Source organism: Strigops habroptila, chromosome 22 (assembly GCF_004027225.2).
Source record: "Strigops habroptila isolate Jane chromosome 22, bStrHab1.2.pri, whole genome shotgun sequence".
In the NCBI taxonomy this organism is placed as follows: Eukaryota; Metazoa; Chordata; class Aves; order Psittaciformes; family Psittacidae; genus Strigops; species Strigops habroptila.
This window is the reverse complement of record NC_044298.2, coordinates 1,122,586-1,139,525: the sequence shown is the minus strand read 5'-3', so window position 1 is coordinate 1,139,525 and position 16,940 is coordinate 1,122,586. Positions and strand designations below refer to the sequence as shown.

Below are 16,940 nucleotides of genomic sequence, written 5' to 3'. Positions count from 1 at the left end.
CTCTCCAGAGCCCCTCAGCCTCGTCCTTTGCTGTGTTGGGGCTTCCAGAATAAGCTCTGGTTGCTTTGCAGGTTACAGAAGCATTGTAATCCCAGGAGGCTGCACCCTCAGCTCCAGAGCTGGCTCTTGGCCGTCACTTGGGGACTTCACCCCTGGCATGTCCTGAAGCTGGTGCAAAGAGGGGCTGGAAGAACCAAAGCTGAGGATGCTCTTGTGCAGGAGCTTCCCCAGTGTGATAGGATTCTAAGCACCCCACTGTCTGCTGAGGTAAAGGGTGCTGGGGCCAACCGCCCTATGCAGGGACCTTGCTGAGCCTCAAGAAGGGAGCGGAAGCACGTTGGGGTCTTGACATGCTTTAGGACAGGGACCCTACGCAGCTCGGTTGGGACCCAGCAGTGCTGTTGTCCTGGGAGCAGGGCCCCCCCATGCCACCTTCCCTTCTCTTTCCCATTGCTTCTCCAGTTCAACCTGCATTTAACCCCTCACAGGCAAGGGCTGGATGCATCTTGCATCCTCCCTGGAGACAACAAGACACATGATACAGATGCATTTGGTGCTTGAAGAAAGACATTTTATTTCAATGACATAGGCAGAAGCTTTGGTTACAGGTTTGTGCTGATGGGCAAATGGAAGGGATGATGCTGCTGGAAAAGCACAATCCCATGGGCTCAGTCACTCTGGGAAGCACTTCACTTTCTGGGACCGTGGCCATGGTCGTGGCCATGGTCATGGCCATGGTCGTGGCCATGATCATGGCCATGACTGGCATCATGATGGTGGTCGTGTCTCCCATGGGACCTATTGTGGGCATCAATGACTACAAGATTCAGCGTGGTCAGGAACTCGGTGAACTTGAGGCGACCATCATGGTTGCTGTCGGCTTTGGCAAAGAGCTTGCTTATGTACTCATCAGCAGACATGTTGGGCTGCAGCAGGACAAACATGGACAGAGTAAGGAAAACCCTCGGGGAAAAGAGCTTTGGGAGCTCTCAGCCACCCCCATGCCCCAATGAGGCAACTTGAAGACTTGAAGCCTGGCGCACACTTGGCTCTTACCGGCATGGTGTTGTGGAGGAAGGGCTTGGCAGTCTCCTTCAGCAGCTGCGAGAACTCAGACTTGTCCAGGTAGTCATCGATGGGGTTCTTTATGGCATACTGGTGGTAGATGTTGATGGCGCACTCCAAGGCGAGCTCCAGGTCGGTTTTCATTTTGCTAGGAAGGGACAGACAACAAAACATCAAACCCAATCATAGCTCGCTCCAGGAGCCCGGTGGCATTGGGCTCATCCCAATGGCACCTCCAGCAGCATGGATACTGGAGCCACCATTGGCAAGGACCTACTTACCTGGGGCTGACGTCTATGGACGGTGCTGTGCGGGACGGAGCAGGCAGGAGCAGTGACAGCGCGGTGCAGGGGAGGGCTCTTTTATACTCTCCCTGAGCTATGATTTGTGACACCCTCCAATTCCCTTTGGGGTGATAACCTCGGGAATTGTGCAAGGCCACGCAGCACGCCCAGGCAGCAATTTCTGGCTCCAGGAACTGGTCGTTCCCCATGTCAGTGAGGGAGGGGACGCATCAAAACAAGGGGATGCCAAAAGAGAACATTGGGGCTGTTCAGCCTGGAGAAGAGAAGCTGCGTGGAGACCTCAGAGCAGCTTCCATTGTCTGGAGGGGGCTACAAGGATGCTGGAGAGGGACCTTCATCAGGGACTGGAGTGACAGGACAAGGGGTGATGGGTTCAGTCTGAAACAGGGGAGATTTGGGTTGAATGTAAGGAAGAAGTTCTTCTCTGTGAGGGTGCTGGGGAACTGGAATGGGTTGCCCAGAGAAGCTGTGGCTGCCCCATCCCTGGCAGTGTTCAAGACCAGGTTGGACGGGGCTTGGAGCAACCTGCTCTAGTGGAAGGTGTCCCTGCCCATGGCAGGGGGTTGGAACTGGAGAAGCTTTAAGCTCCCTTCAACCCAAACCATTCCAGAATTTGCAGTGAGCCTGCGCCATGGACTGGGGACACTGAAGCAGCATTCCCAGGAGCTGGGACATTCCTCCAGAATTTGGGGGTCTTTGAAGAGATGATGGAAGAGGAATTTTTCAGAATCACACAAAAGGTGCTGGGTAGGGGTCTTCAGTGGGATGATGCTCTTATTTCCCAATAGGGAATGGGATTCATCACTCCTGTATGTGCCCTGAAGTGGCTGAATTTGGCTGGAGGTGTGACGTGTGCCCCCACCATCCCACTGGCCAGCACATCCCACCCCCATCACCCCTCCATAATCAGAACCAGTGATCCCTCCTGAATCGTTTCCAACGGCAAACCAGGGAGCCAAGGGATTGCCAAATCCAGACATGACAACCTGCCGGGAACACTCTTGGGAGGTGGCATTTCCTGGTAGCCGTAATTGCTGCCTGATGATAACCAAGATCATGGGGAATTCCCGCCTATTCCCAGTTTTGGGGGGATGCTGCCAAAATACGGGACACCCCATGGTGTTGCCAGTGCATGGCAGGGGCTGCTTAACCCCATGTGTCTTGGTGTAAAGAGGCTGTGAGGAACATGAGGATGCCCAAGCCCTTCATGCCAAGTCTGTGCTTGATGAGTCTGGCACAACAAGAAGCCGTCAAGGGTTTCAAGGAGGAGGTGGTGAAACATCTCCCCGTGAGCTCCTAATCCGGGTGTTTGAGGAGCTAATGATGCCAGAACAAAGCTTGACTTGCCAAAGAGTGAAACAAAGGGGCAGATTGTGTGATGGAGACGGGCGCGTCCTCTCCAGGAAGGGGACCCACGCAGGGCATCAGCGGGACACGGGTGCACCATCGGTGACAGGACACGTGTGGGGAAGTGTGAAGGGATGTACTTGTGCCACGTGGGGAGATGGGAGGGGACATGCCCATGGAGATCGTCTTAAGGTCCTTTCCAACCCAAACCATTCTATGTGTGCACTGTGGGGTGGGGAAGAAGGGACAAGTATGTGCTGTGGGTCCTCGTGCTGCCATTTGCTGCCCAACCTGTCATGGAAGCCACTTAGGGGAGACCTTAGAGCAGCTCCCACTGTTTAAAGGGGCTAAAGGAAACCTGGAGAGTGGCTTTGGACAAGGGATGGAGGGACAGGACAAGGGGGAATGGCTTTAACCTGCCAGAGGGGAGGCTGAGATGAGATCTTGAGCAGAAGCTCTTCCCTGTGAGGGTGCTGAGGCGCTGGCACAGGGTGCCCAGAGAAGCTGTGGCTGCCCCATCCCTGGCAGTGTTCAAGGCCAGGTTGGACACAGGGGCTTGGAGCAACCTGCTCTCGTGGAGGGTGTCCCTGCCCGTGGGGAGCTGGAGGAGCTTTAAGCTCCCTTCCAACCCCGACCATTGTATGATCCTATTGTTCTACCCACACACTGGTTGCTCCCAGCACATGCCCTGCCCTGGGGCCCACACTCCGATGCAAGAGCTGCTGTGGGGTGTTGGTATCTGCTCCATGGCTCAGTGCCCGTGGGGCTGGGATGTTGGTGCCGCAGGGATGGAGCCAGCACAGCCCCGAGGGCAGAGCAGCAGGGCAGTGACAGGGTGCGGATGGATGCAGGCAGGATGGGATGCCTGCGAACAGCATCATGCCAGCTTCAGCTATTCACAGATCAGGCAGAAAAGAGCCAAGGGCTTGCACGGGGGTCCCTTTCACCAGCGCAGTGCAGCCACATCCTCGGGTGTTCCAGTGAGGTGGAGGGATGGATGCATGTTTTATTCCCTAATACTGATGCTTGGGTGAGTGCTGGACCTCAGAAGCTGAGGTTCATAGAACAACCCCTTCACCCTCCATCTGGGGGAGCAGTGGGATGAGCTTCAACCTCAGCCTCCTGGCAAACCAGCCCTTGTGAAGCTGAGGGTGCAGGGCCTGGGTGGGAGTCCTGGGCAGAGCATCAGCAGCACTCAACAGGATCCATCTGTGGGGACACGAGCACCCCCCCAGCCAGAGAAAGAACAGTGCAGCCCATGAGGTTTTAATCTATTTAAGGTTCACAAATGACCAGGAACACAGCAACAAAGCTTTATAGTAGGAAATGACAAAAAACTTTACAAAGGTCCTTATAAAAGGACCCCAAAAGGCCCCCTCAACTCACCGCCGGCCCAGCTCTATATCTGCATTAGAATCATACAATCATAGAATAGTTAAGGTTGGAAAGGACCTTAAGATCATCTAGTTCCAGCCCTCTGCCATTCCTTCAGTGCACCACTACAGATCATGGCCAGAGCACCCAGGATGGTGACATGCTCCTAGAAATTCACCTCCTTGTCTTTGTTATGGTCCAGGCCCATTCCAAGCCACAGCTATGGGCAGCACAGGGATGTGAGGGGCATTGTTCCCTCTCCACCCAGGGGGATGTTCTGCAATCCTTTACCTTGCCCCTCCAGACCCAGCCCAATGCAGCCCCCAGGGTCTGGCCCCGAGCAGGCAGGGGGTTGCCCCACATCCCCCCATCGTGTTGCACCAGGATGTTGGAGCAAGCTGGGGCTGGTGCCTGCAGGTTGACTCATGGGGCACAGCCCAGACGTGGCTCCTGGCTGCTTCCACACTCAGCCCCAGGGCTGGTGTGATGGGAGCAACAGAGTGAAGCTTTTGTGACATCTCCACTCGCCAGTGCCTCTGGGAGCAGAGTGATGAAGGTCCCACTGGTGAAGTCCTGAGCCACTGATGAACATCCAGCTCTACATCTGGAAGGGGCCTGCTGCACATCTGGACCCCAGCACACAAGCCCAGGTTGCCCACAGCTGTTCAGTGAGGGGAAAAGGGGATCAGAGGGAGGAAATGGAGGCTTAGAGACATGAGCAGGAAGTGAGGGCTGTGGCTGTGCTGCTCCTTGTGTTTATAGCTGTGGGCTGAGCCGTACCCGGAGGGCTGGCTGGGTGCATGGGGAAGTCACTGCTCTGCACACCATAACCCCACCCCGAGCAGGAACGCAGTAAAACCCTGTTCCACGAGGATTCACATGGGGTGGGGAAGGGGCAAACATCTCGGGTGACTTCCCCCCGTGGCAGGTCCTGCCCCACGGGGACAGATGCTGGTTCCATGTGATCATGGTTAAAACAAGGAGCTCTTCACCCATCGCTGCTATCACGGAGGCATTAATCCCTGTGGAAGCTCCTGCCTTGCCTGGCCACGAAGGAGTTATCAGGGCTGCAGGGCAGAGCCTGCCACTGACTCACCCTAACGGGTGTTTTACGAGGGCTCAGGGAACACGGTGCCCAAACTCCTCGTTCTCATCCGGAACCTGGATCACGCAAATGGAAAGGAAACTGGGTTTTCTCCAGTGTCCCTGGCGCAAGAACCCCCCATTGCAAAGCAGGCAAGAGCACTGGGTTTAAAGCAACCTTTATTACAAGAGCATCAGGAAGACAACAGGAGGGTCCATGCTCACTTCCTACGTGGCATCTTGTCAGGGCAGTCCTGGAAGAAGTCATTGCACATCATGGCCATGCAGGCCAGGAAGGTCACATACTCTTGGAAGTCCACCTCGTTGTCGCTGTTGCAGTCCAGATGGCTCATGAGCTGCTGTAAACTGGCCTCACTGGTTTGTTTCTGCAAACAAGGGGGTTAAAATGGGGTTTTGCATCATGGGCCACATTCCTGCATCCCAGCATCCAACATGGGATATGGTACCCCCTGCCCCACACTTACACTGAAGCTGGGCAGCTCCTTGGTGAGCATCTCTTTGAGCTCCTGCTTGTTGAGCTTGTACTTGTCCCCCTCATTGCCTGAGTACTTGTGGAAGGTGGAGACCATCACGGCCAGCGCCTGCTCCAGGGGAGATGCCATGAGGAATACCAGCAAGCCTGGAAGCACCAACAGCACAAGTGGGTGAGAACAGAGTTCAGCATCCCCAGACACCCCCAATAGCAGGGGGCTGACAGCTCCCCCTGCCCCACAGACAGCGCAGGCTGTTCAGTGCCCCGCTCCTGCATCACCATTTCCTCCTTAGTTTCACCCTCCCAGGCTGGGTACCCCCAAAAAAGCCATGTTAGAGGGGAGAACATGGGGGGAAGCAGCAGCTTCTCCTTCCCAGCTTCCAAACTCAGCTCCTTGCAGCAGGAGCCTTGGGGAAAAACCTCTATAGGGGGACCCACTGTGGGGTGGGGCAGATGTGCCTTTAGCAACATCTGCAGAGCAGGATAAAGGGGGAAAAGAGGGAAAAAGCAACTCACCAGCAGCTTGAACGGAACAGTCAAGGATGGGCAGGGCAGGAGCAAGCCGGCATTTATAGGCCTGCCTGGGACACCTCCCTCGCTATCCGGCTGGGAAGGCACCAATGCTGATCCAGCGCCTGCCTGGACATTGGCTGGCAAAGGAGGAGAGGAAAAGCCCTGGGAGCAGCCCTGCCCCCCACAAAGCATCCCGTTTCTGCACTGCCGAGTGGGTTGGAAAGAGCAAAATGGAGCTGGATGGGGTGGAGGAGAATCCCTAAGGATAAGGGATGAAGGCAGGGGAGCGGTGCGCACCTCGCCCCACCGCTGCCAGCGAGGGCAGGGGGTGGGCTGCAGGGCAGGATGCCACGTACAATGGTTTTGGCAGCATCCCCAGGGATGTTTGGAGCCCGCGCAGGGTTTATCCATGGTTTTGTTGTTGTGCTGGAGTTTGGGTTGGGGATGGGGGGGGGTTTGTTCTGTTTTTAACTCGGCTGCAAGTGGTTTCTGTTTCCTAAGTGCAAGGGCCGTGAGTCACAACAGCCCGTTGTGTAACGGGGAACGATGCTGGTGACTGCGTGTCCCAGGCATGTGGCAGGGGAAAAACAGGAGCTGGAAGCTTGGAACCCCCTGATAAACACCCCGAGTGTCCCTGAGACCCCCTGGGATAAAGAACAAAGGACCACAGGGGGCTCTGAGCCCTCTGAGAGGGGTTTGGAGCCTCCAAAAGAGGGTTTGGGCACTCAAGAGGCTGCTTGGAGCCTAGAAATCTTTAGCTGGAGCCTAGAAATGAAGCACTGGGATCTGAAAAGGAGACTTTGTGAGCTAAACTTGAGCTTTTGGAGCCCGGAAACGAGGGTGTGAAGCCAAAAATGAGGCTTGAGAAGAGTGAGGAAAACCAGGGGATGAAGCCTCCCCAGGTCAGGGGGTCCTTTAAGGACCATTTTGGCAAGAAAAAGGCACACACCTGAACCTCATCCCTCTATTAGTCAGTGCAAAGTGGTGTAAATCACTGTGAGGGGGGCAGACACTCCCTGGGGGCTCTTTATAAAGGCTCTGGGAAGAGGCATCGTGAAGTTTGGGGCTCAGGGAGGACTTGGGGTTCACGGTTGGCTCTACCATGCAATGATGGAGAGGTTTGGTAAAGGCTTTTTGGATCTAGGATGGTTTCTCTGGGGGTCTGGGGCAGGCTGGAGAGTGGCTGCAGCACGTTCTGCTGTGGCAATGGGGAGGTGGAAGGGGGACAAGCCCTGAGCTCCCCAGGCATTATCATAACCTGATGCTCACCATGGCTCTGTGGTAAACCTGGGAGGCTCGGGATGATCCCCGTGGGCTTATCCATACCCCAAAGGTCTCCTCCAGCTTTTCCCTGCGTGAAGCTGGGGATACTCTCTGGCTTCTGTGCTTTGCGTGGACCTTGCATCTTGCTGTGGTTCCTCCAGCCCAGCTTTCCCTCCCCAAACCCAACGGGAGGTGCTGACCTTTAAGCCAAGCCAGGCCCAGGGAAGCTCGGATTTGAGCCCAACATGCATTAAACCTCTCCCCAAGCCAGCAAGGATGGCTGGGGGAGGACGTGGGGGTTATCCCAATCCATTGCCTGGGGCCAGAGTTATTTTGCTCAGGCTTTTCCAACAGATGCTTCCTGGGGCTGACTCGCACCACGGAAAATCCCAGGGAGCAGGAGGAAGATGTGAGTCACTCCAAGCACAAAGCCAGGCTTTGGGAAAGCTTTTATTGGAAGCCCCTATGGGATCACTTCTTGCGGAGCTGCTTGGTGGGGCAGTCCCTGAAGAACTCGTTGAAGCCCATGGTGATGCAGGCCAGGAAGCAGACGTACTCCTTGAAGTCCACCTCGCTGTCCTTGTCGTGGTCCAGGTCGTTCATGAGCCTCTTGAACTCGGCATCATCCATTTGCTTCTGTGGAGGGAGGGAAGTGGTTTTGGGGTGCATGGATGAGTGAGGTGTTCCCCATCCAGCCCCACTGCTCTCAAGGATGGGTGTAAAAGCCTGGGCTTCCCTCCCTATGGCTTCAAGGAGGGGTTTCTCTTTGTGTTTGGAAGGAAAGGGCTTTTGGGATTGAAGGTGGATGTGGGGCGTGCTGGCACGGGTACAGCAAATATGCCTCTTGGTCATGAACAAGTTGGGCTAAAACATCTCTCCTCCCAGTTTAAAGGGAATTAAGGGTTAAAACCAATATAAAACACTGAAATTGGAGCAGGCTTTTCTTTGCCAAGCAAAATATTTGTGAGCGCAAGAAAGCCAAGTTTCCTTTGGGTCTGAGTATGCTCCAGCTCAGGTCCTCCTGGCTTCATCCCTCCTTTTGTCACATGGAAGGACAGGCCAAGGGGAACGGCTTTAACCTGCCAGAGGCGAGATTGAGATGAGCTCTTAGGCAGAAGTTCTTCCCTGTGAGGGTGCTGGGGAACTGGAATGGATTGAATGGAGAAGCTGTGGCTGCCCCATCCCTGGCAGTGTTCAAGGCCAGGTTGGACGGGGCTTGGAGCAACCTGCTCTAGTGGAAGCTTTAAGGTCTCTTCCCACCCAAACCATTCCATGATTCCATGTAGGCTGCATCCCTCAGGCAGGGATGCATAGATCAGTGTGATCTATGGAAAGCCCCGAGGCTGGTTTGCTCCTGCCTCTACAACACCTCCCACCCGGGCACCACTGAAGGATACAAAGGGACGTGTCCCACGGCCACTTACGCTCCCAAAGACGGGCAGCTCCTTGTTGAGCAGCTCCTTGAGCTCCTGCTTGCTGAGCTTGTACTTGTCTCCTTCCTTACCCGAGTACTTGTGGAAGGTGGTGACCATCACGGCCAGCGCCTGCTCCAGGGGACACGCCATCGCCAGCCTCCTGCGTACCTGGAGGGCAGAGCACCAGGGATGGGGTCAGGGTAGGCTTGGGGTGGGGATGGGCCCAATTCCCACCACCCTGCCCTAATCCATGATGTTACAGACACAAGGGGTGATGGATGAGGAAGGGGAGAAGAGACTCACCAGGGTCAGCAGGGACCAGGCAGCAGCGAGGAGCCAGGGTGCTGCACTCAGAGCTCGATGGGCATTTATAGCCCAGCCGTGGTGGCACAGCCCATGGAGCCCTCTTGCCTCCAGGCTTTCCCAACAGCTCCATGCAGGTGCTTTCACCCACACCTCATTTTTGCCTACCAAGCCGTGTGATCCCATTAGGAAGTGGTGGATGGATTTGGTGCTGCTGGGAGAGGCCACTGGCCCCACTGGGGAGGCTGGGGATGGAGGCACAAGTCAAGGGATGGGAAGGGCTGGGGCATCCTTTGGGGCTTCTCAGCCCATTTCCTCCCTAAACCATCACTCTTCATTAGGGACTAGAGTGATAGGACAAGGGGTGATGGGTTAAAACTGAAACAGGGGAGATTCAGGTTGGATATAAGGAAGAAGCTCTTCCCTGTGAGGGTGGTGGGAAACTGGAATGGGTTGAATGGAGAAGCTGTGGCTGCCCCATCCCTGGCAGTGTTCAAGGCCAGGTTGGACACAGGGGCTTGGAGCAACCTGCTCTAGTGGAAGGTGTCCCTGCCCATGGCAGGGGGTTGGAGCTGGAGGAGCTTTAATCTCCCTTCAACCCAAACCATTCCATGGTTCTATCATCACTGCATTGTCCCCCATACCAAGGGGTGCCTCTCCAAGGCAGATGATCCCCAGCACCACCCCAAGCAAACAAACATGCTCCACAGGGGGCTGGGGAGGTGACAGTAGTTTTATTTGAGCCATGGGGCTCTATTGCTGCCTGGCAGGGCCATGAGCCTCAGTGTAGAAGTCAACGCAGAGCATGGTGAGGCAGCCCAGAAGGACCACATACTCCTTGAAGTCCATCATGTTGTTGTCCTCCAGGTCCTTCAGCAGCACCCAGATGCTGCACTCATCCAGTTGCTCCTGGCGCAGAGCATCAGTGGAGTCATGGATGGTGCTCCCTGGCCATGGCACCAACCTCAGTGCGTGGGTTTGACAAATGGGGGGAACCTATTTCAGGTTCAGAGCCCTCCCCTGACCCACAAACCTTCTCCAGTGGTGGGGAGGGACGGGATGACCCAGGCACACAACCCACCCCATGCCCATGCAACCCTATCTCTGACACACAGTGCTCTCATGCTGGTGCACTGCAGCAGCCCCTCCTGATCCCGCTGGGCTCCCCATGCATCCATGCTTGCTCCAGACAGTGGGAATAATGTGCCCGGCCTCAACCAGCGTGGACACAGGGGCTGTGGCTGCTCAGATCCCAGCCGGATGCCTGCATCCTGCACAAGGAAAGGGGGGGGACACATCCTGAACTGTTTCCATGCACTGCAGCCAGTCTGCATCCAGGAATGAGGTGTTGGGGGCTGGTTACCCCTCACCATGAGAGTCTATCCCGGATCCCTGGGATCCCGTGTGAGCAGTGGGTGCAGCCTAACCCCACTCAGCCCATAACCAGCCTGTGAGTCACCAGCCCTGCCCTCGCCCAGCGGGATTCCTGCACCATGACTCAGCCACAGCCCTGCCCGGCTCACCGCATCCCATGGGAACACCCCCGGTTTGTCCTGGACCCCCGGTGCTGCAGGAACCAGCGATGCTCCTGCTTTGGGGTGGGAAGCAGGGGGGGGGAATGGCTTGAAGGGGACCCCGGCTCCAAGGTGCTGCCATGGGAGTGGAGCTCATGGGGGGGCCGATGCCCTGCTCGCAGACTCAGGGATAAGTCCGATCCCAGTGGAAAATCCCCAGCAGGCGCCAGGGCTGCTGGGCTGATGCCAGCGCTGGGGATGTCGCAGGGATCCGCTGCAGCGCGCTTCCCACCGGGATATCCCGGCACACACGCGGCCACGAAGCCTTTCCCATCCCGGGGGGGGCACACGCCATGTGCCGAGATGCATCCCCAAGGCACCCCATGGACATGGGGCAGCCAGTGGATGGATGCGGGGCTGTAGCGCCCGCATGGACCCTTCGATGGGGACATGGAGAGGGTCCCCCGTGGCGTGTGGCAGCAGCATCCGCACCCAGCGCCGCAGGCAATGGGTTTGGGTGCTGTGGAGCTGCAGGGGGGGGGTGCTGGGAGGCCGCGGTGTCTGCTGACACCTTGTGGTGGCTCCCTCAGCCCCAGGGACAGGCGTTATCAGCAACCCAGGACGTCGGGGGCGATGGGGACAGGGCAGACCCCTCCCTCGGCCCCCCACATGCCCTCAGTGCATGGAGGGAAGGCAGAGCCTCAGCATCACCCGCTGCTCCTCCATTCTTTATTGCTGCAATAAATAACCCCGGGTGGTGCTGCCCGGATGGGACCGCGCCGCTCCCCGAGCCTGAAGGACCAGAGCACCAGCAGGGCAGAGCCTTCACCAGCTTGGGCAAGGGGAAAGCCACCCTTTATCCCATAGAAGACCCCATCACTTTGAATGAGGTCCCGGTCGTGATGGGGTTTCTGCCCCAGAGGGCTGAGAACAGACAGAACTCATGTCCTGGATGAGGAGAAGCCCATCCCATTGCTTCTTGCCCAGCAAGGGCTTGCAGGTGAGGATGAAGGCAGGGATAGCATGGCGCAGGGCAAGGAGGAGCCCCCCCAAGGCTGTAATGGCCTCGCACCCCCCAACTCCCACCCATAGGGTCTTCCCACCCCGATCACACCCTGGCATGGCTCTGGGAGACCAGGGTGCGCCGGGGCAAGCTGGGGCTCGGGGCAGGGCTTGGCAATGGGATTGGGGAGAAGCAGGAAGCTGTGGAGGAGCAGGAGGTGATCCCAGGGGGCTCGGATGGAGCCACTACTTGGTGTGCTTGACGTTCTGCTCCTGCTGGCGGATGATCTGGGCGATGGGGCTGGCGATGCCGCCTATCAAGGTCCAGTACTCCTCGAAGCTGATGCGCCCATCCTTGTTCTCATCCAGGTCACAGATGAGCTTGTCGGCCGCCCGGCGGTTCCCGGTGTCCTGGGGGGGAGAGAAGGGAGCTGCTCACAGCGGGACAAGGGGGTGTAGGGTTGGGGGGACCCCACGAGCTGATCTCAAGCTCACCGTGAGCATGTGGTTGAGCTCGCAGCTCAGCATCTTGCGGAAGTCCTTCTTGCTGATGCGCCGCGGCTTCTTGCAGCAGCAGCGGCGGCTCGAGTACTTGTCAAAGTTGTTCACCAGCACTTGGACGGCCCATTCCAGCTCCGTGCACTCAGCCATCGCTGCCTGCAGTTACCTGCAAGGGATGTAGGGGTCAGGGATGGGGCTGCAGGACCCTCCATGTGCCCATCGTGGAGGAGGACAGGGGGTGGAAGGGCAGAGGAGAAGGGATCTGCTCTGGAGCCAGGCTGAGAGAGCTGGGCTGGGGCAGCCTGGAGGAGAGAAGGCTCCTGAAGGGGAGGCCTTAGAGCAGCTCCAGTGCCTAAAGGGGCTCCAGGAAACCTGGAGAGGGGCTTTGGACAAGGGATGGAGGGACAGGACAAGAGGAATGGCTTTAACCTGCCAGGGGGGAGACTGAGATGAGCTCTGAGGCAGAAGTTCTTCCCTGGGATGGTGGTGGGACACTGGGATGGGTTGGATGGAAAAGGGTTGGATGAACCATCCCTGGCAGTGTTGGACACAGGGGCTTGGAGCAACCTGCTCCAGTGGAAGGTGTCCCTGCCCGTGGCAGGGGGTTGGAGCTGGATGAGCTTTAAGCTCCCTTCCAACCCAACCCATTCCATGCGTGGAGGTCACCACAAGCCCCAGCACAGGTAAAACCCAGCCTCTATAGAAAGGCTCTATAGAGCCGGCAGTGCCCATGTGCGAGGTGCTGTCTCCCCACACACGGTCACCCCAGGAACGCTCCATGCACCCGCCCCACACCATCAGCCCCTCCTGCCCCTCGGGGCGGCCGCCTCCATGCGTGGGTTGGGGCAGTCATTATGGCACCGGGGCTCCGCAGGGCTGTGGGTTCCCAGGGCTCCATAGGGAGGAGCCGTGTGGCGGGATGAGGGCAGGAATTACCGGCCAGCCCTCCTCTTGCTTCACCGCACCGGGAACACCCTGCCAGGGCAGGTCTGGATCTGCCCGAGCCCCCCAGCCAACAGCATCCCCCATACCCCGGGTCCAATCCTGCCTCTCTGCTTGATGTCCGAAGTCCCCTTTCTCTCTTCCCGGTGGGTTCCAAGCCAGGAAGCTCCTTCCTATGGATGGACCCAACAGGATGGTCCTTGTCACGGGGTCCAGCGGCCGCATCCTGGGCAGGATGCAGGCAGGGACGGAAACTGCGTCACCTTGTCCGGCCTTGGCTCTTTCCTGCCTTGCTGATGGCAGGGAATGGGGCGAGCTGGGAATGTTGCTCCCAGTCATTTCAATGCAGCCACACGGATTTACACCAGCCCACGGTGACCATCGCAGCAGCGGCGGCCAGGGGAGGAAGCCAATGGGGCAGCATGAATGGACCCAAAGGGGTGACCCAGCATGTCCCCTACTCTGGAGCATCATCCAGGAGGGTGCCTCCATCCTGGCTGCTCCCTGGGAGCAGGCAGGACCTGCCCGGTGCCCCAGACTTGCCTCAGGTCCCTTCTCTCTTTGCACTGATCCTCCCCAGTCCAGCTCCAGGCCGAGGACGTCGGCACATCAGGGTGGTGACAAGAGACACGAGGCTCAGCTCGGAGCTTCCTGCACTCTTATGCTCATCCCTGCATCCCTTGGCATGGCTGGGTGTCCTCCAGAGCCATCCTTGTCCCCATGGAAGCCTTTGCCGTGCCACAGCCCATCCTGCAGGACCATCCCCAGCTTGCAGCATAGTGGAAGCTGCTGCCCCACAAAAGCCACTCACTGGAGACCTCTGGCCCCAGCTCTTCCTCATTCCACGCCATGAATAGCCAACAAAAGCTCAGCAGCAGCACCTTGGGTGACAGCACCCACCCGCTGCACCCATTGGGGTCCCCACATGCAGACTCCACACCAGTATCACTGGTCCCTGGCCACCAGCTCCCAGCCCATCCTCGGGGCATCGTGGCTGCTGCTTCACTGCTGACTCACAGCACCAGCCATTGCCTGCACCCCAGCCCCACCACGAGCCCCTGGGGTATGGGGACATTGTCACCACAGGGGGACAAGGGAATGGGGCTCGGTGGCTCTTCTGCTCCTGCCCATGGTTCCCCCTCTTCCTTCACCTCTCGTTCTTCTTCCTCACATGCTCACCAGGGCTCCCTGCCCAAAGCAGGAGACAAATGCCCCTATTCCAGGGGCCAGACCCCCCCAGCACCCCATGTGCTGGCTCTCCATAGGCAGCAGAGCTTGATGGAAGCTGCTGAGCCCCATGTTTGACCACACACCCCCTTGGTGCTTCCCCTGCATCCACTGGGTCCCCTCCATCCCAGCCCCGCACGCATGGAGCTGCCAAAGGGCTTAGGGGATTCCAGCACCCAACACGCACCAGCACGTCCCAGGGCTGCTCCTGGTTGACTATTCCCACCCGAGTATCCCAATGCCGGGTTCCAGATCCCCACCTCAGAGCCTGCGTGGGTCCCGCTGTGTCCGTCTGTCTCCGCTCTGGCAGCACAGGTGATAGGAGCCGATTGCACCCACTCTCTGCTCACCTTGCACCCATAGCATGGGGCCCAGCAGGGCTTTTAAAGAGGCTCCCACCCCTCCCTGACGTTCCCGGGGCGTTCCCAGGCTGGGGCTCACCTGGGAAATGGCTCCATGGGATTGCAACACCCAGACGGGTCGGTGCGAGCAGGGACGCGCAGCCGGATCTGGCTCCAGCTCCTTCCCATGCGTGGAAGGGGGGTGATGGAAGGTGTTTGGGGATCACCCCAAAAGACCCCATCATCTGGAAGGGGTGGTGGGCTCCCAGGAAAACCTGCCCCACCCAGCCATGCACCACCCTAAAGCCCAGTTCCTCCATCCCTTAGTGCATCCCCATCACCCATCGTACTCCAAACCACCCCATGCACCCACCATGGGTCTGCTGTGGGACAGGAGCTACCCAGCAAGGTGGGGGCATCATTTATTTAAACCAAAACCACTTGTTCTCAAGGGTGCAAGAGGCTGGGGCTGCTCTTTTTGGTGCTGGAAGCACCAGCACTAGCTCCAAGCAGGGCTTTATCCAGCTCTCAGCCATCCCTAAGTGCACTGGGCCAGCTAAAGCTCTTCTCAACTGGTAGCTGTGCTTGTCTAGTCACCTCCATAATTAATTGTCCCAGCAAATTGTACCCTTATATGTCTACCAGGGCAATGGCACAGTGATTTGATGCCAAGATGAGATACGGGCATTATTGGGAGCTGCCTATTTAAGGATGCAAAGTAGGAGGTGACCTATTCCAGGCAGGAGCCACCTGCTCAGAGGACCTTTCAGGACATCCCAGATAGAAACATGTGTCATGCCAAAGCTCTCCACTGGCTTCCTCCTAATCTCGGTTGGGAGGAAGCAACCGGCTCTCGGCCGAGATGCTGCCGTATCGTTGATGCAACATCCCAGGAGGGTGGGAATCCCTCCCCGACCCTGCAGGCAAACAGCTCACCTCTGAATCATGGCCTTTCATTATCCTCCTGGGCCTGGCCGATGTCACAACCACATCCAGGCCCTTATTTTTACAAGGCATCCAGGGCGTGTGCATGTGCTCGGAGCAGCCACGTACCATCCAAAGCCATCACAAGACACTTCCCAATGAGATTGGGGCTCTCCCCTGGTGCCCACCAGCTTCAGGTCTGAAGGGTCGGGAGCACTTTGGTGTCTCATGGACCAGCTCTGCTCCATGGGACCCTTTGTAAAGGGGTGACAATGAGACCCGGATTTGGGAGTCTTTGGTGACCACCATGATGGTGGTCACAGCATCAGCAATGCATTGCATGGCATTGCCTGCATGGTCAACACTGACTCCCCAAGGGGCACCGACCACCTTGGTCTGAGCTGTTCCTGCCACCTCCAAGGACTTTCCATCTACAACAGATACTTATCAAGGCTGCCTCACACTGCAGGAATTCCCGAGCTCCCGACAGCCCCGTCATGCCAAGGAGCCGGTCGCTCAACCACAAATAGGACCCAGGAGTCCCACGGCACACTCCCAGCCTGGTGCTGGGAAGAGGATCCCGGAGCCTTGGCTCCCCTTTTCCCCCCATCATCACCCCAACCATTTGACACATTTCCTGTCTCTCATTAAACACACACCACACCTCTCTGCTTCATTTCCATGCGTTTATTGCCAAGGCAGGGACAATAAATAGTCATTCTAGTTGTGAAATCCAGCCCAAGGTGAGAGGAGGCACAGGGTGGCCTGTGGCCGAGCCACGGTGTCGGCGCTGCTGCCACCATGGCCCAGCCTCGGGTTCTATCATGTTTCTCTTGGGTTTGGGGTTGTGTTTGTTCACCTTTGGGTTTGTCCCTGCAGCACCAATGCTGCTGAAGTCCATCCACCCTTTTCTGTTTCGGGGGTCTCCATCCCACGGAGATGCCCATGGGCTCCTCCTGGACACAGAGTGCAGCAGGAATGGCCCAGTGGAAGAGGAGAGGTGGGATAACTCGGCTCAGCAGGCACTCTGCACCCTTTCAAGCCCATTTCTTGGTCCTCCATGCTCTCAGTGCCTGATCTAATAGCCCCATCCCAGTGAGCCACCACTCTGTGGCATTCAGCGCTTTCTAATGTGCTGTAATGACAGAGAAACCCCACACTCTGTGACGGGGGGGATCCTGCTGCTGGTTCCACAGCTCCTTCTGAGCCCAGGGGTCTCCTCCGAGCTCCCTCCAACCCAGCACAAAGCCTCATGGTCCAAGCTTTGGGGCTGCCTGGTCTGCACACACCGCCTTGGTTCTGCTTGTGGGGTGCCCTCAAATGGGGAC

The 16,940-nt window shown here is 57.6% G+C and overlaps 4 protein-coding genes across 5 annotated transcripts; all 4 read right to left on the bottom strand.

Annotated features, from left to right (window-relative positions):
* Positions 1-549: 549 nt before the first annotated feature.
* Positions 550-1,433, bottom strand: LOC115602758 (protein S100-A9-like). The gene is made up of 3 exons (XM_030474151.1): positions 1,347-1,433; positions 1,057-1,213; positions 550-926 (listed from the first exon to the last, which is right to left on the bottom strand). The coding sequence occupies exons 2-3, from the start codon at positions 1,207-1,209 to the stop codon at positions 690-692; spliced, it is 390 nt and encodes a 129-aa protein (XP_030330011.1). The 5' UTR covers positions 1,210-1,213; positions 1,347-1,433; the 3' UTR covers positions 550-689.
* Positions 1,434-5,337: 3,904 nt separating this feature from the next.
* On the bottom strand, positions 5,338-6,319 carry LOC115602764 (protein S100-A4-like). The gene is made up of 3 exons (XM_030474167.2): positions 6,184-6,319; positions 5,660-5,814; positions 5,338-5,560 (listed from the first exon to the last, which is right to left on the bottom strand). Exons 2-3 carry the CDS (start codon positions 5,795-5,797, stop codon positions 5,396-5,398), a joined length of 303 nt encoding a protein of 100 aa, XP_030330027.1. The 5' UTR covers positions 5,798-5,814; positions 6,184-6,319; the 3' UTR covers positions 5,338-5,395.
* A 1,561-nt stretch (positions 6,320-7,880) lies between these two features.
* LOC115602757 (protein S100-A4-like) lies at positions 7,881-9,451 on the bottom strand. Its single transcript, XM_030474150.1, has 3 exons — positions 9,162-9,451; positions 8,868-9,026; positions 7,881-8,079 (listed from the first exon to the last, which is right to left on the bottom strand). The coding sequence occupies exons 1-3, from the start codon at positions 9,345-9,347 to the stop codon at positions 7,915-7,917; spliced, it is 510 nt and encodes a 169-aa protein (XP_030330010.1). The 5' UTR covers positions 9,348-9,451; the 3' UTR covers positions 7,881-7,914.
* A 1,934-nt stretch (positions 9,452-11,385) lies between these two features.
* On the bottom strand, positions 11,386-13,334 carry S100A16 (S100 calcium binding protein A16). Of its 2 annotated transcripts, none has more exons than XM_030474158.1 (3): positions 13,210-13,334; positions 12,173-12,344; positions 11,386-12,088 (listed from the first exon to the last, which is right to left on the bottom strand). In XM_030474158.1, exons 2-3 carry the CDS (start codon positions 12,326-12,328, stop codon positions 11,924-11,926), a joined length of 321 nt encoding a protein of 106 aa, XP_030330018.1. In that variant the 5' UTR covers positions 12,329-12,344; positions 13,210-13,334; the 3' UTR covers positions 11,386-11,923. The 2 variants fall into 2 exon arrangements, with proteins under 2 accessions (XP_030330018.1, XP_030330019.1); XM_030474159.1 differs by having other exon boundaries at positions 13,227-13,334.
* Positions 13,335-16,940: the final 3,606 nt, after the last annotated feature.

Coding starts and splice junctions, on each gene's coding strand:
- S100A16 (XM_030474158.1), bottom strand. CDS start 12,328: ATGGCTGAGTGCACGGAGCTGGAATGGGCCGTCCAAGTGCTGGTGAAC. Junction 12,089..12,172: donor AGCTCAACCACATGCTCACG/GTGAGCTTGAGA, acceptor TCTCCCCCCCAG/GACACCGGGAACCGCCGGGC.
- LOC115602764 (XM_030474167.2), bottom strand. CDS start 5,797: ATGGCATCTCCCCTGGAGCAGGCGCTGGCCGTGATGGTCTCCACCTTC. Junction 5,561..5,659: donor AGGAGCTGCCCAGCTTCAGT/GTAAGTGTGGGG, acceptor CCTTGTTTGCAG/AAACAAACCAGTGAGGCCAG.
- LOC115602758 (XM_030474151.1), bottom strand. CDS start 1,209: ATGAAAACCGACCTGGAGCTCGCCTTGGAGTGCGCCATCAACATCTAC. Junction 927..1,056: donor TCCTCCACAACACCATGCCG/GTAAGAGCCAAG, acceptor GTCCTGCTGCAG/CCCAACATGTCTGCTGATGA.
- LOC115602757 (XM_030474150.1), bottom strand. CDS start 9,347: ATGGGATCACACGGCTTGGTAGGCAAAAATGAGGTGTGGGTGAAAGCA. Junction 9,027..9,161: donor CCTGGTCCCTGCTGACCCTG/GTGAGTCTCTTC, acceptor TCTGCCCTCCAG/GTACGCAGGAGGCTGGCGAT. Junction 8,080..8,867: donor AGCTGCCCGTCTTTGGGAGC/GTAAGTGGCCGT, acceptor CTCCCTCCACAG/AAGCAAATGGATGATGCCGA.